Source organism: Oryctolagus cuniculus, chromosome 12, assembly GCF_964237555.1.
Source record: "Oryctolagus cuniculus chromosome 12, mOryCun1.1, whole genome shotgun sequence".
NCBI lineage: Eukaryota > Metazoa > Chordata > Mammalia > Lagomorpha > Leporidae > Oryctolagus > Oryctolagus cuniculus.
Window position 1 is genome coordinate 65,297,981 of NC_091443.1, and position 24,289 is coordinate 65,322,269.

The 24,289-nt window shown below is 42.4% G+C and overlaps 2 protein-coding genes across 24 annotated transcripts in view; one reads left to right on the plus strand and one right to left on the minus strand.

Moving 5' to 3' along the window:
* Nucleotides 1-4,693, minus strand: part of TMEM87A (transmembrane protein 87A) — a 48,674-nt gene extending 43,981 nt beyond the window's left edge. For 6 of the 12 annotated variants that reach the window (XM_008269132.4, XM_008269131.4, XM_070054059.1 and 3 more), the window contains exons 1-2: nt 4,550-4,693; nt 3,403-3,463 (exon numbers count right to left, since the gene is read on the minus strand). In XM_008269132.4, the coding sequence (XP_008267354.2) occupies nt 3,403-3,463; nt 4,550-4,693 (205 nt within the window). Of the gene's footprint in view, nt 1-3,402; nt 3,464-4,543 lie in introns of all 12 variants that reach the window. The other 6 variants (XM_051822472.2, XM_008269129.4, XM_070054056.1 and 3 more) reach the window with 1 other exon arrangement.
* Nucleotides 4,694-4,899: 206 nt separating this feature from the next.
* Nucleotides 4,900-24,289, plus strand: part of GANC (glucosidase alpha, neutral C) — an 81,344-nt gene continuing 61,954 nt past the window's right edge. For 5 of the 12 annotated variants that reach the window (XR_011380877.1, XR_011380876.1, XR_011380879.1 and 2 more), the window contains exons 1-5: nt 4,954-5,742; nt 7,138-7,200; nt 9,148-9,256; nt 18,216-18,343; nt 21,677-21,859. Coding sequence is in view for 6 of the 12 variants with exons in the window: in XM_051822467.2 (XP_051678427.2) it covers nt 5,714-5,742; nt 7,138-7,200; nt 9,148-9,256; nt 18,216-18,343; nt 21,677-21,859 (512 nt within the window). In the remaining 6 variants the exon portion in view is untranslated. Of the gene's footprint in view, nt 5,743-7,137; nt 7,201-9,147; nt 9,257-13,494; nt 17,411-18,215; nt 18,344-20,885; nt 21,024-21,676; nt 21,860-24,289 lie in introns of those variants that run through there. The other 7 variants (XR_007910441.2, XM_002717959.5, XR_011380880.1 and 4 more) reach the window with 7 other exon arrangements.

A 24,289-nucleotide genomic window follows, 5' to 3' on the forward strand; every position in this document is an offset into this window, starting at 1 on the left:
AGATAAAAAGTTCTGATTTTTTTTTATATAAATCTACCTTAAGAGAAGCCTCAACGAATTTCTTGAAATCATGGAAGCCTCAAGTAACTCATTAAACAGAGTTTGGAACACAATATTCTAGCAGATCAAGACTAAGCCTGAATACTTAGAAATGCTGACTATAAGGCCGGCGCCGCGGCTCACTAGGCTAATCCTCCGCCTAGCGGCGCCGGCACACCGAGTTCTAGTCCCGGTCGGGGCGCTGGATTCTGTCCCGGTTGCCCCTCTTCCAGGCCAGCCCTCTGCTGTGGCCAGGGAGTGCAGTGGAGGATGGCCCAAATGCTTGGGCCCTGCACCCCATGGGAGACCAGGAAAAGCACCTGGCTCCTGGCTCCTGCCATTGGATCAGCACGGTGCGCTGACCGCGGCGGCCATTGGAGGGTGAACCAACGGCAAAGGAAGACCTTTCTGTCTCTCTCTCTCTCACTGTCCACTCTGCCTGTCAAAAAAATAAAAAATAAATAAATAAATAAATAAAATAAATAAAAAAAAAAAAGAAATGCTGACTATATAACTATTTAGCTATTTCGTCTCAGGAAAGTCAATTGGCCCCCTTTATCTTTGATTCCAGATTTGGAAGGGAGAACATACGCCCTACTTCATACAAATGGGATTAAAAAAAAAGAAAAGAAAAAAGACCACATTCAGAAATCTACTTTTGGATCATGACAAAAGAAAAGAAGCAACCCAATATAAACTTCCCCTTTTCTTTGTTTTAAATTATCTTCTCAAACTAATTATTCAATAACCAGCATATTTTGAGAGGACTTTATTAGAACATGTAAAAATCTGACTTGTTGAAGAGAATTTATGGAAATGACAATAATATTGTAAACTGGCTGTGAACTGTTCAGAAGAATTTATACAGAAAACAGAATTATTTAATTAAAAGCCAGTAAGAAAACATTCCTAACAGATAATTTTCAGGGAAAATTTGTGCTAAAACATGAGGTTCAAAACTTTCAATGGAAGGCTTTAAGAGACAGTGCAGGCTGGTACCGCGGCTCACTAGGCTAATCCTCCGCCTTGCGGCGCCGGCACTCCGGGTTCTAGTCCTGGTTGGGGTGCCAGTTCTGTCCCGGCTGCTCCTCTTCCAGTCCAGCTCTCTGCTGTGGCCTGGGAAGGCAGTGGAGGATGGCCCAAGTGCTTGGGCCCTGCACCCACATGGGAGACCGGGGGAGGCACCTGGCTCCTGGCTTCGGATCGGCGCAGTGTGCCAGCTGTAGCAGCCAGTTGGGGGTGAACCAACGGAAAAAGGAAGACCTTTCTCTCTGTCTCTCTCTCTCACTGTCTAACTCTGCCTGTCAAAAAGAACAAACAAAAAAAAAGAAATAGTGCAAATAGTCCCGCCTATTCTATGGAAAGCTATATATCACATCCACAGAAGTACAAACTCAGACACAAGCGATAAACATGAGGAAGCATAGAAGTAACAAAGAAAAAAATAAAGTGAAGTTTAAGAAGCCCAAATCCTATAAAAACAATGATATGTGGGCACTCAGTTTGTTTAACGTGGCCAAACACACTTCGATCAAAATACAGGTGAGAAAAATACTGTATATGATACAGAGAAGAGCAAACAGGCTGCCAGCCTATCACAGGAGTCAAAATCCTACTAAGGGCCGGTGCTAGGGCTTAGCAGGTGGGGCCACTGCCTGCAGTGCCAGCATTCCATATGGGCGCCAGTTCAAGTCCCAGCTGCTCCACTTCCGATCCAGCTCTCTGCTATGTCCTGGGAAAGCAGTAGAAGATGGCCCAAGTCTTTGGGCCCCTGCACCCACGTGAGAGACCTGGAAGAAGCTCCTGGCTTTGGATCGGCGCAGTTCCAGCTGTTGAGGTCAACTGGGGAGTGAACCAGCAGATGGAAGACCTCTCTCTCTCTCTCTGCCTCTCCTTCTCCCTCTGTGTAACTCTGATTTTAAATAAATAAATAAATAAATCTTTAAAAAAAAATCCTACTATCCCTAACAGCTACCCTTACCAAGGAAGCCAATCATACAAGAAAGGCTATTCTGGAAAAAATCAAGTCTGTACTTGGGAAATTGTATATAGTATATTCTTCAGAGAAATTCTACCTGCAAAATTTTATATCCCACTACAATGTTAGTTCAACGAGGGAAGAGAACTTTTTCTATCACTTCTCTGTTATCTAAAAGAGTACTTGGCACATGGTATGTTTTCAACAGCTACTTACTAAACAAAAGTAAAATCATTCAACTATAACTTAGAATTTTGTAGTTTCATGGAGAGGTTTATATAGAAGCACTTATCAGTGACCTAATTTTTTCCTTTGACCTTGAAATAGAGCTGCCGAGGATCATTCATTCTATAAAACAAAACCACTTTCAGAGTTAACAGAAAGCTTTTCATTAATGCACAATGGGATAGTTTAGATAGATACGGTGGTTGTCCCACTGAACAAACTGGTTTTGTCCTACATAATCCCTTTTCCTGATATTCTCAGAGTTTCCTCTTCCTTAAGGTGGTAAAATACTCCTTTGGTAAATAAAAGATATACTGAATATATTTGTTCTAAGCAAAAGGTCTGACAAACCTAGGTCATGCTTTCAGTTAACTATGTAAGAAGCTTACAAAATGGTGGTATATCTATGCCTCAGGACAGATCAAAAAATCCATGCAGGGGCCTGGCGCTGTGGCACAGGTTAATCCTCCGCCTGCAGCACCAGCATCCCACACAGGCGCCGGTTCTGGTCCCGGCTGTTCCTCTTCCAATTCATCTTTCTGCTATGGCCAGGGAAAGCAGTGGAAGATGGCCCAAATGCTCGTGCCCCTGCACCAGCATGGGAGACCCGGAAGAAGCTCCTGGCTCCTTCAGATTGACTTAGCTCCAGCTGTAGCAGCCATCTGGGGAGTGAACCAGCAGATGGAAGACTTTTCTGTCTCTTCCTCTCACTCTCTATATAACTCTACCTCTCAAACAAATAAATAAAATATTTTAAAAAAAAGACACCATGCAGGCAATCATCCAACCTAAGTAACTGCAATTCATCTGAAATGTGACTGTTTATATTATGTCCAATATAGCATAACTACCTTAATATATATTATTACATATATACCATGTTAGATACAGTATAAATACAACAAACATAGTGATACATATACAATGTAAACAGAAAAATAAGGGAAGACAATAAAGTTCACACAAGTAGTATTCTAAAGATTATTCAGTGAAAGGACCTCAGTCGCACTAAATATCTTCATCCCTCCATAGAGCCAGACCATCAAACTGCAGAACCTAATATGCTGAAGAGAGCCATGAGGAGTAGAAAACAACGTAATTTAAAAGTTTACCAATAACTTCTAAGAAAGTCAAAACTTTCGTGAAATTCAAACACTCACATTTCAGGAAGATAGTGGTGTTTTTGAATAGGATCTTTCCGAAGCTAAAGTAATTTTTCCCCTACAACAATAAAGGAAAGATAATTAGCAACAGCTCAACCCTCAAGGCAGAACGTAGGTACCTGAGTTCATAACATGTTCGAATAAGTTTTCTTAACCCGAAAGACATTAACATCCTTCCTTTTAGTAAAAGTAGACGACATCCGAACAGCAGGATCAGAAACTGGAACTTTAGTCTTCATTGGATGTATCCCACAACCAGTTCGTTCCTGTAACTCACTAACCACTGCCCAGAATAACCAATCTTTGTCTCCAATAAACTGGTCTATGAGCAGTGATAGAATGACTTATTTTAAAGTCCAAAAGGACATTATTAAACAAGTAAAAACCAAAAATTGAGAACCTGAAGATTGCACCAAATAAAAAAACGAAAATGGTAGAGCAGAATGAAACAACAGGCCGCGGGGGTTTCAACAGGATAATGCTTTTCTGCATGCCCGTGCACTGGTTGCTGTGCCCTCACAGGGCTACACCTCTCACTCCAAGGAGGTATAAAGGGAGGTGGGGCAAAGAGGGCCAACTGCCAACGTCCAAAGGAAAGACCAGCTCTATCACATTAAATTTTAGAAAATAATTTCTTCCGTTTTAACGAAGCCCGGGGGCTTCCTAATCACCCAGGAAACTTAAAATAATGACCTAAAGTTTAAAAGAAATCAAACCATCTGGTAAGCAGAATTATGCAGATTTTTTTTAAGTGCAGAGCAGAAAAGAGAGGAAGGAAGGAAGATGGATGGAAGGATGGATGGACGAATGGATGCGCAGATTCTGGATTCTGTGAAACTTCAGGTGAGGGAGAAACCACTCTCCTTTGGTCATCAAGTTTGCAGTTCTCCAGTCAAGCACTGCAAGTTCTGCTACTCTCCCGCTGAGAAACCGCTCCACCACTCCTCTCTGCTGCTGAAGCGGCCCCGACGTGCCTGCCAGCCTAGCCTCACAAGTGCGCCGCTGTCCTCCAGGGACCTATGACACACGAGCTCCCGGAATCCCACCTCTTCGGGAGCGGACTTTAGCGGAACCTTCATGAACCCCTTGGGCCGCCGTAGCCCCACCCCTCGCTCCTCCGGGCTCAGTGGCTACTCACACTCACCGACGTTATCGGAATGTGCCACTTAGATCGGTCGGCTGCAGACACAAGTGCCGGTCCTGCACCAAAAAGCGACAGTGGGGACGGCTGAGCCCCTAGAAGAAGAAAAGTGACAGGCAGCACCTGAAGCCACGCAGCCGCCGCCATCTTCACAGCCGTGGAGCACCCACCGAAAGCATTTCACCTTCTTCCGGCTCGACCCGCCTTCTTCCGGCTCTGCTCCGGGGGCGGGATCATCCGGGTCTTCCAGACCTCCCGGGGGCCTGTTTGTTTTGCTATCCGGTGGCCCCTCCCTCGGACTCTCGTCACAGTTCCGTGGGCCTACTGCGCAGGCGCCGCTCTGTCAGAACTTCGTCAACTGGGTTAGGGTGGTCGCCAGGAGCCACCGTGACGTGGTCTTGTGGTTTTTTTTTTTTTTTTTTTTTTTTTTTTTCTCCTCTTCCTGTCCTGAACCGATTTCAGGACCAAGCAGACAACCTTGTATAGTGTTTAACTTTCTCTCCTCCCGCTGACCCTAGCCCCTCATTCCTTCAAAATTAAACTCAGACGCCGGGTCAGAGGTCTGGGTCAGCTGTACGTCTGGCCACCTGATAAAATACCGGTCTTGACGGTATTTAAGTAAAAGTTGGAATTTGGCTGTGCGGAGAAAGAAACGATTCCTGGACTGGAGAGTGTAATAGGGACACAGTCCCCTGCTAGCCCTGTAAAGTGTGGTGCTGCCGTAGAGTTTGGCTGGCGACATCACGTCCAGGAACGACTCAAAGCCAAAATCGAGAGAGAGAGAGTGAGTCAGTTTTCCTATCCTTGGCGTGACCCGCCTCTGAGACAGACCTACAGTGGCCCGGCTCCAAGAAAGGTCACGGACGCGGTGCTTCCTGGTTCTCACGCTCTTGGTTCTTGCCCTCTGGGGCTCAAAGCGTGCACGCCTCCTCTGCGGCAAAGACAGTTTAGGTTCCTAACCAAAAAGCACGGTTTTCATCAGCCACGCAGACTTGAGAAAAAAAATCCGACAAACGTGTTCCCGTAGAAATGCTCGTGTGCGCCTGAAAAATCCCAGGATCGAGAGTCAAGATTTATCACTCCCGGAGGACCTGGAGGAGACTCTGTTTTCCAGAAGCTGATGGTGGAGAAGTGCAGGTCTTAATTTGAAAAGACGGCCCATTGGCCATGGATGCAGCTGGGAAAGAGGAAATCAGGTAAAAGCTCCACTGAGCTTGCAGGACCTGACCCTGGGACAAGATTCAGGGGATACATTCTAACTCACGATTTCGTAGTTGTTTTGTTTTTTTTTTAATTTCTTACTTCGATGTTTGGTATTTGTGCACTTGATCTTTATGGGCTTTTTTTGCACAGATCTGTTGGGAGTTAGATGATACCAGGATAATTCCAAAAGTTCATCGGAAATGGCATGTTGTGAAAAAACTACATAGATTTCAAATCTTTTGCACCAAACTCAGTTTACCTTTTAATCCCATTTTTCCACTAATTTTTTCCACTAACTTTTTGAAGTACCCTCATACCTCCATATTAATTGTTAGCCCCTTATAAAATACATTCGGCGTGTTAAAAAAGATTAACAGTGGAAAAGTGAGCAGAACGCTAACATACGAGTGTCAAACATGTTTTCCAAGTTCAGCTTCTTCCTAGACTTTTCCCAAACTCATTCTTCAAAACGGAAAAGAGACTACAAGTGTCTCTAATGTCTAGTACTTGATTAAAAACTGAGGTGACAAAAACTGAGCTCAGTGAAGGGTTTACTAACTTCCACGATAGGCATTCTAGTGTGGCTCAGTGTATCTGGGCGTAATTTCCTGTTTTGACATTGGTGTACTACCTAGACACGCAGACTACAGGTGCGTTCATCCATGCCTCTGCGTGAAAACCAGTTTGGGTTTTTGCACTAAAAGTCAGTGGTTGTGGATGAAGGCTAACTTAAATACACATATTCAAGTAGCAGTATGCATCCGTCTTGTTCATTTTCTATTCCAGAACAGTTCTGGAAACCTGTCCTTTAAAAACCTGGGCACCTGGTTTAAGGCATTACCTTTAAAAAATCCTGTGTCTGTTTCTGATGTATTCTAGCACCTTGCACATACCTCTGTGATAGCATTTGACAGCTTGTGTTGATTGCTGGTTAGGCAGGAAGCATGCACACAGACCTTGATGTCTCCCTCAGAACCCAGTACCCAGGGAGACTATTCTGAAATAGGCTTCTGTTTGCTGGCTTGCTTGGTTTGGGTTTTGTGTTGTTTGGGGGTTTTGTTCTCTGCTCCTTCACATTTCACTCTTACAGTAGTAGCTTTCAGTCATTATTTTAAAGGAATCTTTCCTCCCAAGTGACAGTGCTCTTTTTCCATTGCTTTCGTGGTAAATCCAGAACTTGATGTTTTCTTGTTTACTTGGAGTGATTTACAGAAGGATAGTGTTCTGTGGAGCGTGTGCTGCTGCATTATGTCATAGCGGGACGCAATTTTGCACAGCAGAACAGACTCCAAAGGTTTATTTTTGCCTGTGTATGTAATAGAAATTCTGTCACATTGGAATCACAAATCTTGTGTAAAATAAAATTTTTAAAATGTCTTTTTGTTTAGTGTTGAAGATGAAGCTGTGGATAAAAACGTTTTTAGAGACTGTACCAAGATTGCATTCTACAGGTAAAGAACATAACTATATTTCCCGGATTAATACATGTCTGACAATATTTCAAAATGGACACTATTAAACGTTAGAGAATGTATAGGAAAGGGTCAATAAGGAAATGCAATGATTAAGGAATTCATCAGACAGGAAACTTTCGCCTGTAAATTTATATGCTTACTACTGTACTATTTAATTTTTTTCAATAAACAGGTATTTTATTTTAAAAGCCAATGTTTTAATACTAATTTTAGAATTTTGTCTTTGAGTAAATAATGTTTCATATGATTCAAAAATAATACTAAAGATATGCATTTAAGAGTGATATTCCCACCCCGCCCCCTTCTACCTCATTCCTCACCTTAGCCCTGTAAGTAACCAAATTTATTTTTCTTTTATTCTACCAATGTTTCTTTTTGTAAATACATGTATTCTTATATCACTGCCTTTCTTACACCAAGTAGATTTCTGTGTACACCATTATATTCTCCCCTTTTTGCTGCCTTCTAGTTTGCTCTGAAGAGCAATGTAATCAAGTATTTGGGGATTACTCTCCTTTTTCATAGTTGCATAGTTTTCTATTGGGTAGATGAACTATTAATCTATTCAGTCTGTCTCTTCTTGCTAAACTTGTTGGATTATTTAAAATCTTTTGAGTAATAGCACTGCCACAATGAAGAGCTATACATGTGTCATTTCTTTCATCTATGGGTGTACTTGTAAGATGGAGTTCCAGGACAGAGATTAGTAGGTCAAAGAGTTAATGCCTTTGAAATTAGTTAACTATTAACAAATTTCCAATCAATTGTGTTTTGTATTGATAGTACAATCAAGATTGTGTTATTGAACTTACATCACCACTGTATGATGTGCCTGTTCCCCCAGAGCCTCAAAAATGATATCTTTAAAAATCTTCATTTTGTGAGGGACTGGCATTGTGGTACAATGGATTAAGCCACCACTTGCAACACCAGCATCCCATATCAGAGTGCTGGTTCAAGTCCCAGCTACTCCACTTCCAATCCAGCTTCCTGCTAATGCTCCTATGAAGGCAGCAGAAGATGACCTGAGTACTGGGACCCCTGACACCCACTTGGGAAACCAGCATGGACTTCCTGGTTCCTGGCTTTGGCCTGGCCCAGCTCCTGCTGTTGCAGCCAACTGGGGGGAGAACTAACAGATATCTTTCTCTCTCTCTCTCTCTCTCTCTCTCTCTCTCTCTCTCCCTCTCTCCCCCCCTCCTCTCCCTCTCTCTCTCTCTTTTTCTTTGTCTTTCCCTCTCTCTCTGTTGCTCTGCCTTTCAAATAAATAGATAATAAGTCTTTAATTTTTAGTCTTGATTTTTTAAAAAGATCTACTTTCATCTGACCCTGAAACTGAAATCATAAAACATTGATTCAGAGGCAGTTTCTTTAGGGAACTATACCTTCCCACTGTCTCCCTTACCTGTCACAAGTAAATAAAGCTTTCCTTTGAGTGGAAAAAAAAAAAGATTGCTGCATATATTATAATATTCTACTCTTTTTTCTAGAGAAAGAAAAAAGCATATCATTTTAATTCAGAACAGGTACCTTCAAGGGAAGTCCACAGTGAATGCCTGATTAGCTTATTAAACCTTTAGATTATATTGGATTCTGATGGAATTTATGGAGTTACTACTAAAATGTCCATTTCGTGGAAAGAGAAAGGGAAATTAACCAGCTCATAAATGACATCTATGAAACTTGCCCCATCTTTTCAATAAAGGAGACAAGGTGCCACCCTCAAGCAGAATTATGTTGAATAATTTCTTTGGTATTCCTTTTGGTACTAATTTTATTAGCACTTTAATAATACAGACTCTCACTGTGCCCAATTCACTTACTACCACAGGGAATTTTAATGACTTCTGAGTGATAATATAGTCTAGTGGATGCTGACAGTCACAGATAATTCTCATTTGTCTCTATCCTCCATGTCTGTAGGCGTCAGAAACAGCAGCTCTTAAAGAAGTCCACCTATCGGGCAGTACTAGATACAGTCACAACAGGCCAGGACAGCACCAGGTTCCAAATAGTCCATGAAGCAACAAAGGTGAGATGACGTGTTTTCTAAAGAGAGTGATTCGTTTGTATATTTATTTGGGTTGAATGAATAAGTTCCCACAAAAACTAATTAAAATTCTGTATGCTTCAAATGTAAATTTTGTTAGAGAAGGAATGGCATCTTTTTCCTATCTACACTAATCCCATAATAATCATATAAATATCAATATTGAAATTGCCTGTGTATTAGAGATTTTCCTAGATGTTTCCTAGATGTTATTTCCTTTACATTAGTTTTTATAATATACCCAAGAGGCGGATTCCTATAGCCCCAATTTTCAGGTAGTAACCAGAATATTTTTCTGTATCTGTGAGACTCCATCCAACACCCAAGCACTTTCTAGCCCTATTAAATAACATATGAGGGTACTTCAAAAATTCGTGGCTAAATGGAGCCAAAAGAGAATGTGTACTTTCCACCAACTTTCTGAAATCCAGACTGAGCAAGGTGAAGATTCAGTGACTGTCCAGGCCTCAAAATGTGGGTGGGCCAAGGGACAGGCAGAAATGTTCCGTCTTCTGAACCGCCTCACCAGCAGTCACCAGTGTTACCACAAACTGAAGAGAACAGAGCAGTGTCTCTGCAGCACCTTTCTCACCTGTCAGGCTATCACGTTTCAGACGTGCCACACAGATCAGCCAGAAACACAGGAAGTCCTATGGGTTGTGCTGGAAAGTGTCACTGTGCACCAGTCCCTGACACTCACTTCCAGATCCTTCCCTGTGTTCCAAGGGCATCCTAAGTTTCTAGGGCCTCAAAGACCAAAATGACTTTCCTAGTAATTTGTGTAACTAAAACATGATTATGCCAATGTGGCCTGGGGCCCCTAGCATCTTGGATAACTCTGCCAACTTACTAACAAACCTAGTTCTGGGATACAGTAATGCTGTATTGAGGAAACTCACAGAACAAATGTCAAGATGTCCTTGCTAACACTTATAGGCTTTTAATTTAGAAAGGGGTCCCAACTTTATTCCCAGACAGAAGGAGAAGTTGCACAGTGAGGAAGGCTACCTTTATTATGAAGTTTTAGAAATTTTTGCCATTTTCTGGATGTGGAATCCTCTACTCAGTCTTCTACTATAACTTCCTTACCCAAATTCAACATAAGGCCTAGAATCATATGAATAGTTCTGTGTTCTCTGTCCCCTAACCTTGGTCCCCAACTTCTGTTTAAGTCTTGGTGGCAGTGAACTTAGTTCATTTCTCTTAGCCTTCCTCTAAAACCCGGTGCTGATTCTTATACCACCAGTTTTCTAGAGGAATTTGCTACCTTGATTGATGTCTTTGATACTTTTGCATTCTCAGCTCATAGTAACCTGCCAAAGTCAGACGTCCTCTAGTGCGGATGCAGGTCTCCTACGCTATACATAGTTTGATAACTGAGTTTCTCAGAGTAACATGAGGCAGAGCCGATTTCCTTCCTGGAGAGTTACCCACTATTTCCATGTGTCCTAACAACCTGGCCCCTAGCCAAACCCTATTCTGGGTCAACAGAAGCAGTTGTCTCCAGGAAATGGAATGAGTCCATTAAAGGATTTCCTGGACCTCAAGGCCTGCCATCAGCTGTCAGGAACCCTCCTTTCCCATTTTTCCTGTCATTTTCTCATTTTCCTTCCTGTTTTGGTTGTGCCTAACTCCAGGGAGTTGTAGTTTTCCATGGTCAGGGCAAAAGAATCCTTGTCCTTCCTTGAGGAAGCTTAGTATATCGAATGCCTAAACAACTCACTGTCACAAAGACATTCGCAGGCGAAATAAATAAGGCACAATTACCCTGAATATAAGTTATGGACCAAAATGAAAATTCTCAACGCAGCTGGAGGCCAGTGTAGTGGTGGATCCCCACGTGTGTCCTTTTACGTTACTGTGGATCAGTTTCTCTCTTTGGATCCTGACAATCCTGTTCGGGTGAGATGCCAGCACCAGAGGCCAGCAGGTGCGGATGCCTTCAGAGGAAAAGAAGCTGCAGTCCTGGAGAACCCCCCAGGATCTCAGCACAAGACAGCACCTGGCTCAGAAGGGAACTGAGGAGTCTACCAAGCAAGGACAGAGGATCTGGGATGTCAGCAGCGTAATTCCCAAGACAGAATTTGAGCACCCCTCAGAACACACTCCATGTTCAGGTATTGGAAATTTCACAGCCACTTAGTTTTCAGCCCTGGTCTCAGGCAAATATGTATTTCTGGGCTGAACTCCACTCTGATGGCTTCTTTGTCACACGGAGATGAGAGGACGACCAGGGATTTAATGGTTTCATGCCCCCATCAGTCTGATAGGAACATGAAGCTCCAGAGAGTGATCTTTAAACCTTCTGCACTCTGCTTCCAGCTCATTGCATAGTAAAGGAACCTCTTGTGTTTTTTTTAAGATTTATTTATTTTACTTGAAAGTCAGAGTTACAGAGAGGCAAAGGCATACTTGAAAGTCAGAGTTACACAGAGAGAAGATAGGCAGAGAGAGAGAGGTGTCTTCCATCCACTGGTTCACTCCCCCAGATGGCCACAAAAGCTGGAGCTGGGCCAATCTGAAGCCAGGAGACAGAGGCTTCTTCTGGGTCCCCTACATGGGTGCAGGGGCCCAAGGGCTTGGGTTATCTTCTACTGCTTTCCCAGGCAATAGCAGAGAGCTGGATCAGAAGTGGAGCAGCTGGGACTTGAACCGGCATCCATATAGGCGAAGGCTTTACCTGCTACACCACAGCACCTGCCCCAGAAACCTCTGTTAAAGGTGGTTTCTGACTGAGGCATGGGTCTGATCTCAAGGGAATAGCAGATTAGACTATGGCATGAAGATGGCCTAGAGATTGAAAACAAGCAGTGTGCATCTGCTTACTCAGAGCGATAGCCTTTCATGTCAGGCTCAGAGAGACCCAGCCCAGAGTCAGAGGATCACATTCAGCTCACAGCCGTGGTTCTCAGATTGCACAGATGAGGCAGATTCCTACCACCCCAGTGCTCCTGGAGCCTGCCTGCCCCCACGCCTGCCAAGTCCTTCAAGAAGCACATTTGGAGTTGGAAAGGTTTGTTGTTAATTTTTAAAAGCCTTCCTCTCCATTTCCCCCAGTCTGCTCTTAATAAACAACCAGGAAGCAGAGCCAAGCATCACTCAACATTGTCTTAGTCTGCTTGGGCTGCCATGACAAAACATCGACTGAGGGTGAGCAGACATTGATTTCTCACAGTTCTGAAGGATTCACTGTCTGGTCAGGATCCTCTTCCTCAGTTGTAGTTGGCTCCTTTGCTGCATCCTTCATGGTGACATGGGGAGGGGTGGGGGGCAGAGAAAATATTTTCTGGTCTTTTCTTATAAGAACACTAGTCCCAAGCTGTGGACCTTACCCTCATGACTTCATCCAAACAAGGCCTCATCTCCAGATACCATCACAGTAGAGAGTTAGAGCTTCAACACACAAATAAGAGGGGGCACAGTTCAGTCCATAGCACACATGATGTTCCTAGGACACAGTAATGTTACATAACAAGCTGAAGTGTTGGCCTCTGTGTTGTCACCAGGTCAGAACATCCAGGCTTTGAAGAAAAGGGTACAAGTTCAGATGGATGTTTTCTCACAAAGGGTCCCAATATTGTTTTGGGGAAAATAATCTGATAGACACTTGCTAAAGAAATTTTGAGAAGAAATCTAAAAAGAAAGTGATCAGAAAAGTGTTGACTCCTTTTTTTTTTTTAATTAATTTATTTATTTGAGAGGCAAGGTTACAGAGAGACAGAAAGAGAGTCTTCTTCCATCTGCTGGTTCACTCCCCAAATGGCTGCAATGGCCGGAGCTGAGCTGATCCGAAGCCAGGAGCTAGGAGCTTCTTCTGGGTCGCCCACATTGGTACAGGGGCACAAGCACTTGGGAAATCCTCCAGTGCTTTCCCAGGCCATCAACCGGGAGCACTTGGAACATGAACTGGCACAGGCAGAGGCTTAGCCTACTATGCCACAGTGCCGGCCCTTAACTCCCTTTATTTAAAACTGGTGTTTTCCCCTCTACTGTTACCAATTTTCTAGCTAAAATGAAATTTCAACTTAGACTGAGAAATATGGATGATGTAGTCTTGGGACAGGAGTACAGAGAAATGTATGTCCTTTTCTGAGTAAAAGATACTGCTAGCAAGACTATTGAGGGCAGGGCTTTGTCTTCAGCCTACTTTATATTGCTAATTTTTATGCTTTCTCATGATATGGATGACCATTTGACAACATACTGATTTTGTTTTGCAGCCTATTTGCAAGGTTTCATCAGAGACAAAAACTTCTAGCAGTTCTCTAAGGATGCAAGGATATCTCTGATCACCACTTCATCTCAGCCTGATGAAAATGAGACTTTGTTCAACCAGTCACCTCTTCAGCAGATGAGGCACAACTGTCACTTGCCAGCCAGTACGGTTTCTGCAGAAATGGCCAAGAATGGGCAGCTACTGTGGGAATGCCACACAATCTGGACCCCTGCACAGGCTAATTTCCTTGGGGAACAGCTAATGCCCAGCATGAGGCTGCCAGTGTTCTCTGTAGAGAATCAGTGTTTGTGATAAACCAAAGGGCTGCAATTGTGAGAAGGGCAGTTAGTGTCCTCAGCAATTTCATCAACTCTCAGATCAATCCCCTGAGTCCCAGGAGGTCCTGATCAGTAGCTGGGAGAGGTAGTTGCTCACTCTTTAAGACTTTTTAAGTTAACTATTCTTTATATCATAGAGGCGAGAATTAATGCTGGAGGAAAAGCAAAATCCACCCATCAAGGAGGAGTTGATAAAGTCATAATTACCCTTCTTAACAAAATTTATTACAGTCTCTACTAGTTAGGATTCCCAAGTGTGGGCAACTAAAAGTTGTTTTCATATATGTAAGACCAATCCTCTGCCTGAATTCATAGACAAAGCTGTTTCTATCACCATAATTTTTTTCAAAGATTTATTTATTTGAAAGGCAGAGTTACAGACAGAAAGGGGGGTGGATCTTCCATCCACTGATTCACCCCCAAAGTGGCCACAACACCCAGGACTGGATTAGGCCAAAGCCATGAGCCACAAGCTTCTTCCAGGTCTCCCATGGATGGCTGGGAGCCAAACACTTGGACCAGGCTGCTGCCTTTCCCAGGCTGTTAGCAGTGAGCCGTATTGGAAGTGCGGCAGCCCAGACATGAACTGGTGCCCTTATGGGATCTAGCATCACAGGCAGTGGCTTAACCAGCAATGTGACAATTCCAGCCTCCCTACCACCATGATTTTAACATGGTGTTTCATATTTTTGCCCATGTGGCCATTAAAAAAATTGGGCTTATGAATAAGAAAAAGGTTTTAGTTGTTTTTCTCAAGTATGGGAGTAATAAGATAGGAAAAGGAAATCAAAGCATCTGAGAGATGAGCCTTTGAGAAAAGGTGTAGAGGCTTGCCTTAAAAAGAACCTCCAAAATGTATTCTTTTTCTAAGGACCTGTCTCAGCTTCTCTGCATAGGTGGACATCTTCAGCATTTTGAAGGAATTGAAACCCATGCTTTCTAATCTTGTTTAAAATGTCCATTTAAAATTCTTAGATATAGTTTCACTATTTTACATAAATCCATCTGGCTGCAATTGAGTATAACCACTGGCATTATCTAAACACTAATTCTCAATTTAAATAACCCAACGTCTGTAACTTGATTTTGTAAATTGACATTTCCAAGCATCACTAATAGGAGGAAGAGATTTGGTGATTTATTTTTCTATTATTTGTTCATAAATATCCAAACATGTCCTTAGTAACAGCAGGAATATCCAGAAATTCTCAAGAATGTAATATTTGTGCCTAGACTGTTTGAAAGAGTGAGGTTTTGGTGGAATGACTGGGCAGTCCTGGAGTCAGGAAGTCCCAGGGAGCTGGCTTTGAAACCGTCATGCACAGAGCCCCAGGCTTTCCACAGAGGTGCCTCCAGGCTCAGAGAGGGGAGGGAAGCTACCACTCCTCCACTGCCTCAACCCAAGCAGCTTTACTTACTGGACTTCCGGGAGACTACTGAAACAAGAAAAATTAAACTGATAAAAAAATGCAGCAATGAACCTCACCCTAGGCTTGAAGGCGTACTACCATATAAGGAAATTATGTGCCTGGAACTGGATAATATGAGAGAGAGGAGTGATTCTGGAGATTGACCTTGAAAAGAGCTACCTGACTGAGAAAATTTGCTTGCCGAAAAAGTTAAAATGAAGTTTCCACTCTGATTTGTGTATGGTCGTTATGGTAAAAGCAGGGTTAATGCTGTCTCTTCTCACTAAGAGTCCTGCCTGTGCTGCAGCCTCGGTAATGGGATACACAGACCACTATTTGGTTTTAAAAAAGTCTTGTAAGAGAAAGCTGTGTTACTAAAAATAGGAGGACCACTGAATGCATAACTAGGTACAGTTTGTTAACCACAGATAGACAACAACCCGTGTGCCCTCTGCCGAGGATGCTTCTACCCATTCTTGCCTCCTAAAAGGTCTCAAGACTGCTTCAGTCCCTCTTCCTCTGAAGAAATGTCCCAGAACTGCTCGCTTTTTAGTCATCCTTAATATTGCCATTTCTCATTCTCCCCACAGCACTGTTTGTATCCTTTTATCTTAGCACTTCACATACCTTGCTTTACCTTAGCATTGTATCTGTTTGGTCTCTTCTTAGTTGTAGTCTCCCTAAGAGTTTCCTCATAGCAATATTCATACCAAATGTTACTTTAATTGAATTTGAGAGAGAAGTGGAAATACACATATGGCTAATAACTAGAGAGAGAACATATAATATGACATGATTTCAGCTTTATTGGTATTTGGATACATTTTGAAATGTTAGAGCTCTGATAGCAGACTTGAAATCATTCATGCAAACAAGTAGAAAACATGTAAACAGTGATTGCAACGTGATCACTAGTACATCATAACCCTGCCTTGGAATGACCATGAATTCATCCAGGGATGCAGTGCCATTTGTTTACCTGATCATGCTTCAGTATCACATCATTGTTAAGTGCTGTGACTGTGCACCAGAGGCAGGGTTCCAGTAACATCATCGTTTTGGGGCTGCTTGGTGTTCTGTCTGCTTTGTACCTCTCACATGGATCATATAATACCTGTTGTCCACTTGATCACGCAGCCTGTAAGCTTGACTTTTATTATAACTTACATAGTACCAATACAGATGCCCAGGTATAAATAAAAATTACCATCACACTTCATGAAGAATCTGCAATAAGCCAAGTGGGGTATCATGCACCAGTTGAAAACCAGTATCTTAAAAAATGCCTCTGATTTAGATGGCTTATTTTATAACCTGAAATCTAATCATTTCTTCTCTTCTAGACTTCACTGTCTTTATCTTCCAAATTCTACACTCTTCATAGGTCTCCTGTTATAGGCAGAATTTTACCTAAGTTTCCCAGCCTCTTGAAAAGGTTCCCAGGCTTTATTGCCAGCTGTAACAGAAGACTTGGCTTTAGCACAGCAAGCATCATCTTACCCACTGCTAGAGAACCGTTTATATTTTAGAAAATAGAATAATTTTATTATCTATTCTTTTTTACTTATTATTTTATTTGAAAGACAGAGACAGAGACAGAGTTAGAGAGAGAGTGAAAGAGCGCACACGAGAAAGCTTCTATCCACTGATTCACTCCCCAAATGGCTGCAATGGCCAGTGCTGGGCCAAGCCAAAGCCAGTGTCCAGGAGCTTCTTCCAGGTCTCCCACAAGGGTGCAAGGGCCCAAGCACTTGGGCCATCTTCTGATGCTTTCCTAGGTACATTAGCAGGGAGCTGGATCATAAGTGGAACAGGTTGGATGCCGTTGTCACAGGCAGAGGCTTAAATTGCTACACTACAACATCAGCCCCTAGTCTCTATTTTGTCTCCTGTTGCCTGCTACCCTGCATCTTTAATTCAGCTGGAATTTGGCTGGCGCCGTGGCTCACTAGGCTAATCCTCCGCCTGCGGCGCCGGCACCCCAGGTTCTAGTCCTGTGGGGCGCCATATTGCTCCTCTTCCAGTCCAGCTCTCTGCTGTGGCCTGGGAGTGCAGTGGAGGATGGCCCAGGTCCTTGGGCCCTGCGCCCACGTTGGGGGCCAGGAGGAGGCACCTGGCTCCTGGCTTCAGATCTGCACAGTGCAGTGTGCCGGCTGTGGCGGCCACTTGGGGGGTGAACCAATGGAAAAAGGAAGACCTTTCTCTCTGTCTCTCTCTCTCACTGTCTAACTCTGCCTGTCAAAAAAAAAAAAAAAAAATTCAGCTGGAATCTAATTACTCTGGTTTTGATACTCAAACATTTTTTTCCCTGCTTATTTGAAAAGCAGATAGACAAACACACACACACACACACACACACACAAATCTTCCAACTACTGTTTTACAAACCAAATGCCCACAACAGTCAAGGCTGAGCATCCATGTCTCCCACATATTTTTCAGGGACCCAGTACTTGAACTATCATGTTCTGCCTCCCAGGGTGCACATTAGCAAGAAGCTGGATGGGAAGTGGAGACAGAACTCAAACCCACATACTCTGATATGAGATGCAGGCATTGCAAGCAGTGTCTTAATGGCTGTGCTGAATGTCTGCCCCCAAACTCTTATTCTTACATGTGGATTTTTTTATAGATACAGTGATCGTATGTCCCAATTTTCCAAGGCTAGTTTCAGTTTATGGCTGTTACCCATTGTAATTATTAATAAAGACTCCTGTCACTCTGAAGATCTGGTTCAGACAATTATATGTTGATCTAGCCATAGAACCCATAGAGGATTTTCTTATTGCTCCACAGGTACAGTTGAGCAAGTACACACCTAGATTTGAAGCTTTTTCTTTTTATTATTGCCATGGTTCTCCATTCTGACATGTAATAGTTTTTAACAAGTGCTTTTCTCATTATTGTAATTTGATTATGTTAGAATAGATCATCCTTGGGGTAACCCGTTGAAGCTAATCTCTTGTGTCTATTCCCAGATTCCTCTCATGGCAGAAATTTATGGTATAGAGAGAAACATTTTCAGGCTTAAAATCAATGAAGAGATGCCCCTGAAACCCAGGTATGAAGTTCCTGATGTCCTCACAAGCAAGCCAAGTACTGTCAGGTAAGTCAAGGAACAAGGTATCCTAGATACACCCTCAAGGTGTTCTTTTACCAGCCACTGAGAAGTCAATTTTGTATTGCCTCTTGTTTTGTCTGTTTAGAGCTGTTAATTATTTTCAGAGTTGGTATTCAATTATTTGGGAATAACTTTATCAATTTTCTATGTTATCAATTCTGTTTTTTCTTCACCCACCATTTGACTTAACGTCACTTATTATGGAAAGAGATGGAACTTTGATCCCCCTCTCTACCTCACAATGAAAACAGTTGTCAGACCTGGAGAGAAAGTAGAAGGAATGCTACCTAATTTATTCACTCAGATTAGCATCAGGGCTCCAGGGATCTAATATATTAGCCAAACTCCCTTGCTGAGAGTAATTTATATTTAGTCTGACTTGATGTTAATTAATGGTATTCTCAAATGATTACTGACGTGTAATTTTACTTAGCGTCAGAGATAAATTAATAACTAATGTCTACATGAAAACAATCTTTGAAGACTAAAGCATTTCTCAGATACCTGCAAAGCCTTAACCATTTCTCACCACACTTTCCAGTGGTATTTCAACTTGACTTTGTCGGTTGATTTCTGTTATTTTGCATATTATTTCACTAAGGGAATGTAAGATTATGCCAAAGGCTTTAACTTTTATTCTTTAATTACTATGGCTTTATATTTTAGGAGCTATAGGAGAAAATCTAATAAAAAAATCAAGGAGAAATTAATTGTTGTGATAGAACCTAATAAAAGATTAAGGAGAAATTAATTCAGTTATGATAGAACCTTTGAAAACTGAGCCATTACCATATGTCAAGAACTTAGGAAATGAGAATTCAAAATAGACTGTTCTCAAGGCTTTTGCCATTTAGCAGTGGAGTCCGTGCACATACATAACCAGTTGATCACAATATATTAGTTCTTACTTTCCTGGATGACTCCATTTCCTAGTTGATTTTGTCACATGTTTACGTCTGTCTTCATAAGTTAAATTAATCTGTAATTTTCTTTTTCTGTGTTATCTTAACCAGAAAGCCAAGCTAGGGATAATAGTAGCTTTGTGTGATAGATATAATAGTTCTGCTTCTGTTCCAACCTCTTCATAGAGGGCCTTTGACTAGTGTAGTAACTAGAAAGCTAAAAACTACTTTTCTCATTTCCCCAAATGCCTTTGTAGCTAGAGGTCCACATATAGTTCAATTTTACCAATCATTTGCTCCTATAGAAATCTTGATTTTAGAACCATGTTTTCCATTTTGCTTATTTGGTCTGGCAGCTGTAGAGTTGTTCTAAGGCCATTGGTTAGGCCCATGGTTTCTGGGTCTCTTGAAACAGCTAAGGTAGTATGATCTTGGAACCCAGTGGTTGCCACAATACTTCTGATTATTCAACTTCTTGTTCTAGATGAGATAGAAGTTCCATTGGCTATACTGTTATGAAGTATTGTTCTAGGGGCCATTACTAGATGTCCAGCCTGAAACCTCTACCATAACCTTTTCTATGATGTCGTGAGCACATAATTCCCAATATTAAGTCATTTACTTTCTGCTTGAAAGAGTAAAATGTGTGTCTATTATGAATAGTTGAGCCCTGATTGATTTAGTTATTGGTATAAGAAGTAGATATAAGCAACAGACCCTCAAGGATAGGAATATGTGATTGACCTGGTTGGATTTGAAGGCAGTGAGGACCTGATTACCATTAGAAGATAGACTACTAGGGTTATGAGGTGAATTGTGTCTCCCAAAAAATGTATATGCTGGAACCCTAAGACCCAGTATCTCAGAATGTGACTGTATTTAGAGATGGGGCCTTTGAAAAAGTAATTACATTAAAATGAGGTCACTGGAGTAAGCCCTAATCCATTATAGTTAATAGCCTTAGAGGAAGAGATAAGGACATGAACACACACACACACACACACATATACATATACATATACATATACATATACATATACATATACAAGGACAATGTCGTGAAGACCCCTAAAGAAGGCAGCCATCTGCAAACCAAGGAAATAGGCCTCACAAGGAACCAAGCCTGCTAACATCTAGATCTTGGACACCTAGCTGCCAGAATTGTGAGAAACATATTGCTGTTGTTTAAGCCACACAATCTGTATTATTTTGTTATGGCAATCCTAGTAAACTAATGCAATTAGTGATAAACCATGACATTCTGAAGAAATTTACTACCAATAGTCAGCTGAAATAAAGTGCCTATTGAAGACCAGGTAGCAGTTATTATGATTGTCACACAGCATTCAAAATTCTGAGGTAGCCCAACCGCTAACAGTTAACCTCACCTAAGAGCTTAAAGAAAGAAAACACAGTGTGAGGGCTTTAAATACTTTTAAGGTTTATTGTATTTACTTGAATGTCAGAATGACAGCGTGATGGATAGAGATACTGGTTCACTCCCCAAATGATCTCAATGGCGGGTGCTGGGCCAGGCCAAAACCGGGAGCCTGAAGGTGCATCCGAGTTTCTGACATGGATAGCAGGGACCCAAGTACTTGGGCCATCTTCTACTTCTTTCCCAGGCACATTAGCAGAAAGCTGGATCAGAAATGGAGCAGCTGGGACTCAAAATGTTGCTGCAATAGGAGATGCCAACATTGCAGGCAGCAGCTTAACCTGCTGTGCCACAATGCCAGCCCCTGGCTTTAAGTTCTTACAAGGTATTGTCATAGAAACTAAAAAGTGTTTTACATGTATGTTCTCTCCAAAAACTCTAATGCTTTTGTTATTTCCACTTTATAACTAAGGTAATTGAGACCTAGATAGATTGGGGACTTTGTTATCCAAAGTTTTAAAGTGTAAGGTAGAGTGATGTTCAATGCAAGCCGTCCAATACCAAAGCTCTTGCTCTGGTGACAGTTCTCTACTGCCTTAATTTTTTTAAAGATTTATTTATTTATTTGAAAGACACAGTTACAGAGTGAGAGAGGGAGACAAAGACAGAGATCTTCCATCTGCTGGTTCACTTCCCAAATGCCTGCAATGTCCAGGGGTGAGCCAGACCAAAGCCAGGAGCCTGGAACCCCATTTGGTGGCAGGGACCCAAGTACTTGAACCCAAGTACTTGGACCCTAGTACTGCCCTCACAGATGGATTAGTAGGGAGCTGGACTGGCAGTGGAGCAGCTGCAACTTGATGTATCGCGGGCAGCAGCTTAACCTACTGTGCCAGGACACCAGCCCCCCCTACTCCTTTACTAGTGTTGAGTCACACGAGTGTTGATTTACTGCTTAATTGCTTTGAATTGAAAATTGCATAGAGCCATGTAAACCCATAGCAACTTTTTTTTTTCTCTTTGTGCTTTGTTTTCTAGGCTGATTTCATGCTCAGGGGATTCAGGCAATGTGGTATTAGCAGATGAAAAAGGAGATCTGAAATGTCATATCACAGCAAAGCCATTCAAGGTAGACCTGGTGTCTGGAGAAGAGGTAGTGATGAGCATAAATTCCCTGAGCCAGTTATACTTTGAACACCTACAGGTTCCTCAGAAACAAAGGTATTTTTGCATACTGTTTGACACATAACAACCTTAAGAAAACGTTATCATGAATACTAGTTGCCTAAATAGATAACATGTCACCATTGAAAATTGTTCTAGTTTTTTTACTATTGTGCTGTCCTGAGAAATTTCATGTTTTCAGGTAAATACAGGCTTTAGGACAAAAATGACTCCCAAACTGCTGTAATGTTACACACTTACCACATGCTGTACCTAATCAATGATATTCTCTATGCTTTGCACTCTTCTGAGAAAGCACACTGTGTACTTGAAAAATGTCGATGTGAACTAGCAAGTCTTTAGAATTTCAATTTTCTCCCCTACAATAACATGCATTACCCTAGATCTGAATAGTTTTTCAGGAATTTTCTGGGGCCATTCGTTTGATCAACACTGTGTGAGGTCACGTGAATTGAGAGGTCGTGGTAAGGAAGAGCTATTACTCCATTTTTTTCCCAAAGATTTTTAAATTTATTTGAAAGGTAGAGTGACAGAGAGATGTGGAGACACACAGATTGAGAGAGAGAGAGAGAGAGAGAGAGAGAGATCTTCCATCCACTGGTTCACTCCCCATGTGCCTACTGAAACGGCCCCCCAAAAACACACTGAACACCAGAGTAAAAGGAAAGGTTTTATTGTCAGGGTGAGGGTGGGGGAGGACCAACAGGCTGCCTTTCTGTGCAGAAAAGAGCAGCAGCCTGTGCTGGAAAAACAGGTCTTATAATAGCCTTGCAGATGGGGCTGGTGCTGTGGTACAGCAGGTTAAAGCCCCAGTCTGCAGTGCCAGCATCCTGTATGGCACCGATTTGAGTCCCAGCTGCTCCTCTTCTGATCCAGCTCTCTGCTATGGCCTGGGAAAGCAGTAGAAGATAGCTCAACTCCTTGGGCCCCTGCACCCATGTGGGAGACCTAGAAGAATCTCCTGGCTCCTGGCTTTGGATCAGCTCAGCTCCGGCCATTGTGGTCATTTGGGGAGTGAACCAGTGGAATGGATGCCCTCTCTCTCTGGCTCTACCTCACTGTAACTCTTTCAAATAAATAAAATAACTCTTCAAAAAAAAATAGTCTTGCAGAGACAAGGAAGTGGGAACAGCGAATCCTGTTAGGGTAGGGAGTGGAGTTGACACTTAGAGTTGGGCCATCTGGACACCTGATTTCTAGTAAACCAGGCCCAATCTTAAGAAACCAAAGTCTGTCTTGCAGGGTGGCACAGGGTGGAGCCTTAGGATAAGAAATTTCCAGTCTTGTCAATACCTACAGCAGCCATGGCTGAGCCAGGCCAAAACCAGGAAGCCAGAGCTCAATCTAGGTCTTCCACATAGATGGCAGGGATCCGAGTATTTGAACCATTACCGTGTCTCTCAGATTACACATTAGCAGGAAGCTGGAAATGAAATAATTCAAACCCAGTCACTGCGGTATTGGATATGGGCATTCCAAGCAGCATCTTTTTTTTTTTTTTTAAGATTTATTTACTTATTTGAAAGTCAGAGTTACACAGAGAGAGAAGGAGAGGAAGAGGGAGAGAGAGAGAGAGAGAGAAAGAGAGAGAGAAGTCTTCCATCAGCTGGTTTACTCCCAAATTGGCTACAATGGCTGGAGCTGTGCCGATCTGAAGCCAGGAGCCAGGAGCTTCCTCTGGGTCTTCCCATGTGGGTACAGGGGCCCAAAGACTTGGGCCATCTTCTGCTGCCTTCCCAGGCCACAGCAGAAAGCTGGATCAGAAGTGGAGCAGCTAGGTCTCGAACCGGCACCCATATGGGATGCTGGCACTGCAGGCAGCGTTACTCGGTACACCACAGCACTGGTCCCTCCAAGCAGCATCTTAACCACTGTGCCTAAAGCCTGCCTTGGATCCTTTTTTTTTTTTAATTTATACTTATATGTTTTTGTTTTATTTGAAAGGCAGAGAGAAAGATTTCTTATTATCTCCCCAAATGCTCACAACAGCTGGAACTGGGCCAGGCCAAAATCAGGATCCCAGAACTCAATCCAGGTCTCCCTTGTGAGTGTCAGGGACCCAAGTACTTGAGCCATCATCACCTGCTGCCTCCAAGGGTACACACTAGCAAGAAGCTAGATTGGAAGCAGAGGCAGGACTCGAACCTGGGTACTCTGATATGGAATATAGGCATCCCAAATAGTGTCTTAACTGCTACACCAAATGCCCACCACTAGACTGTTATTTCTGATCTTGTTTTACAACTAATTACTTTATAAATAACCTTACATATGTATAATTTTGCATACATGCAAGTATATCCATGGAACAGTTCACTGAGGAACTAAAAGCACCAGTCAGTGTTTTGAAAGGTAGTGTACATCATTAGTAATCATACAAATACAAACTGAAATGTATTATCTATTGTAAAATTTTAGTTTGGCAAAGACTCAAAAGATTGATAAAGTCCATTGTTAAGAGTGTGG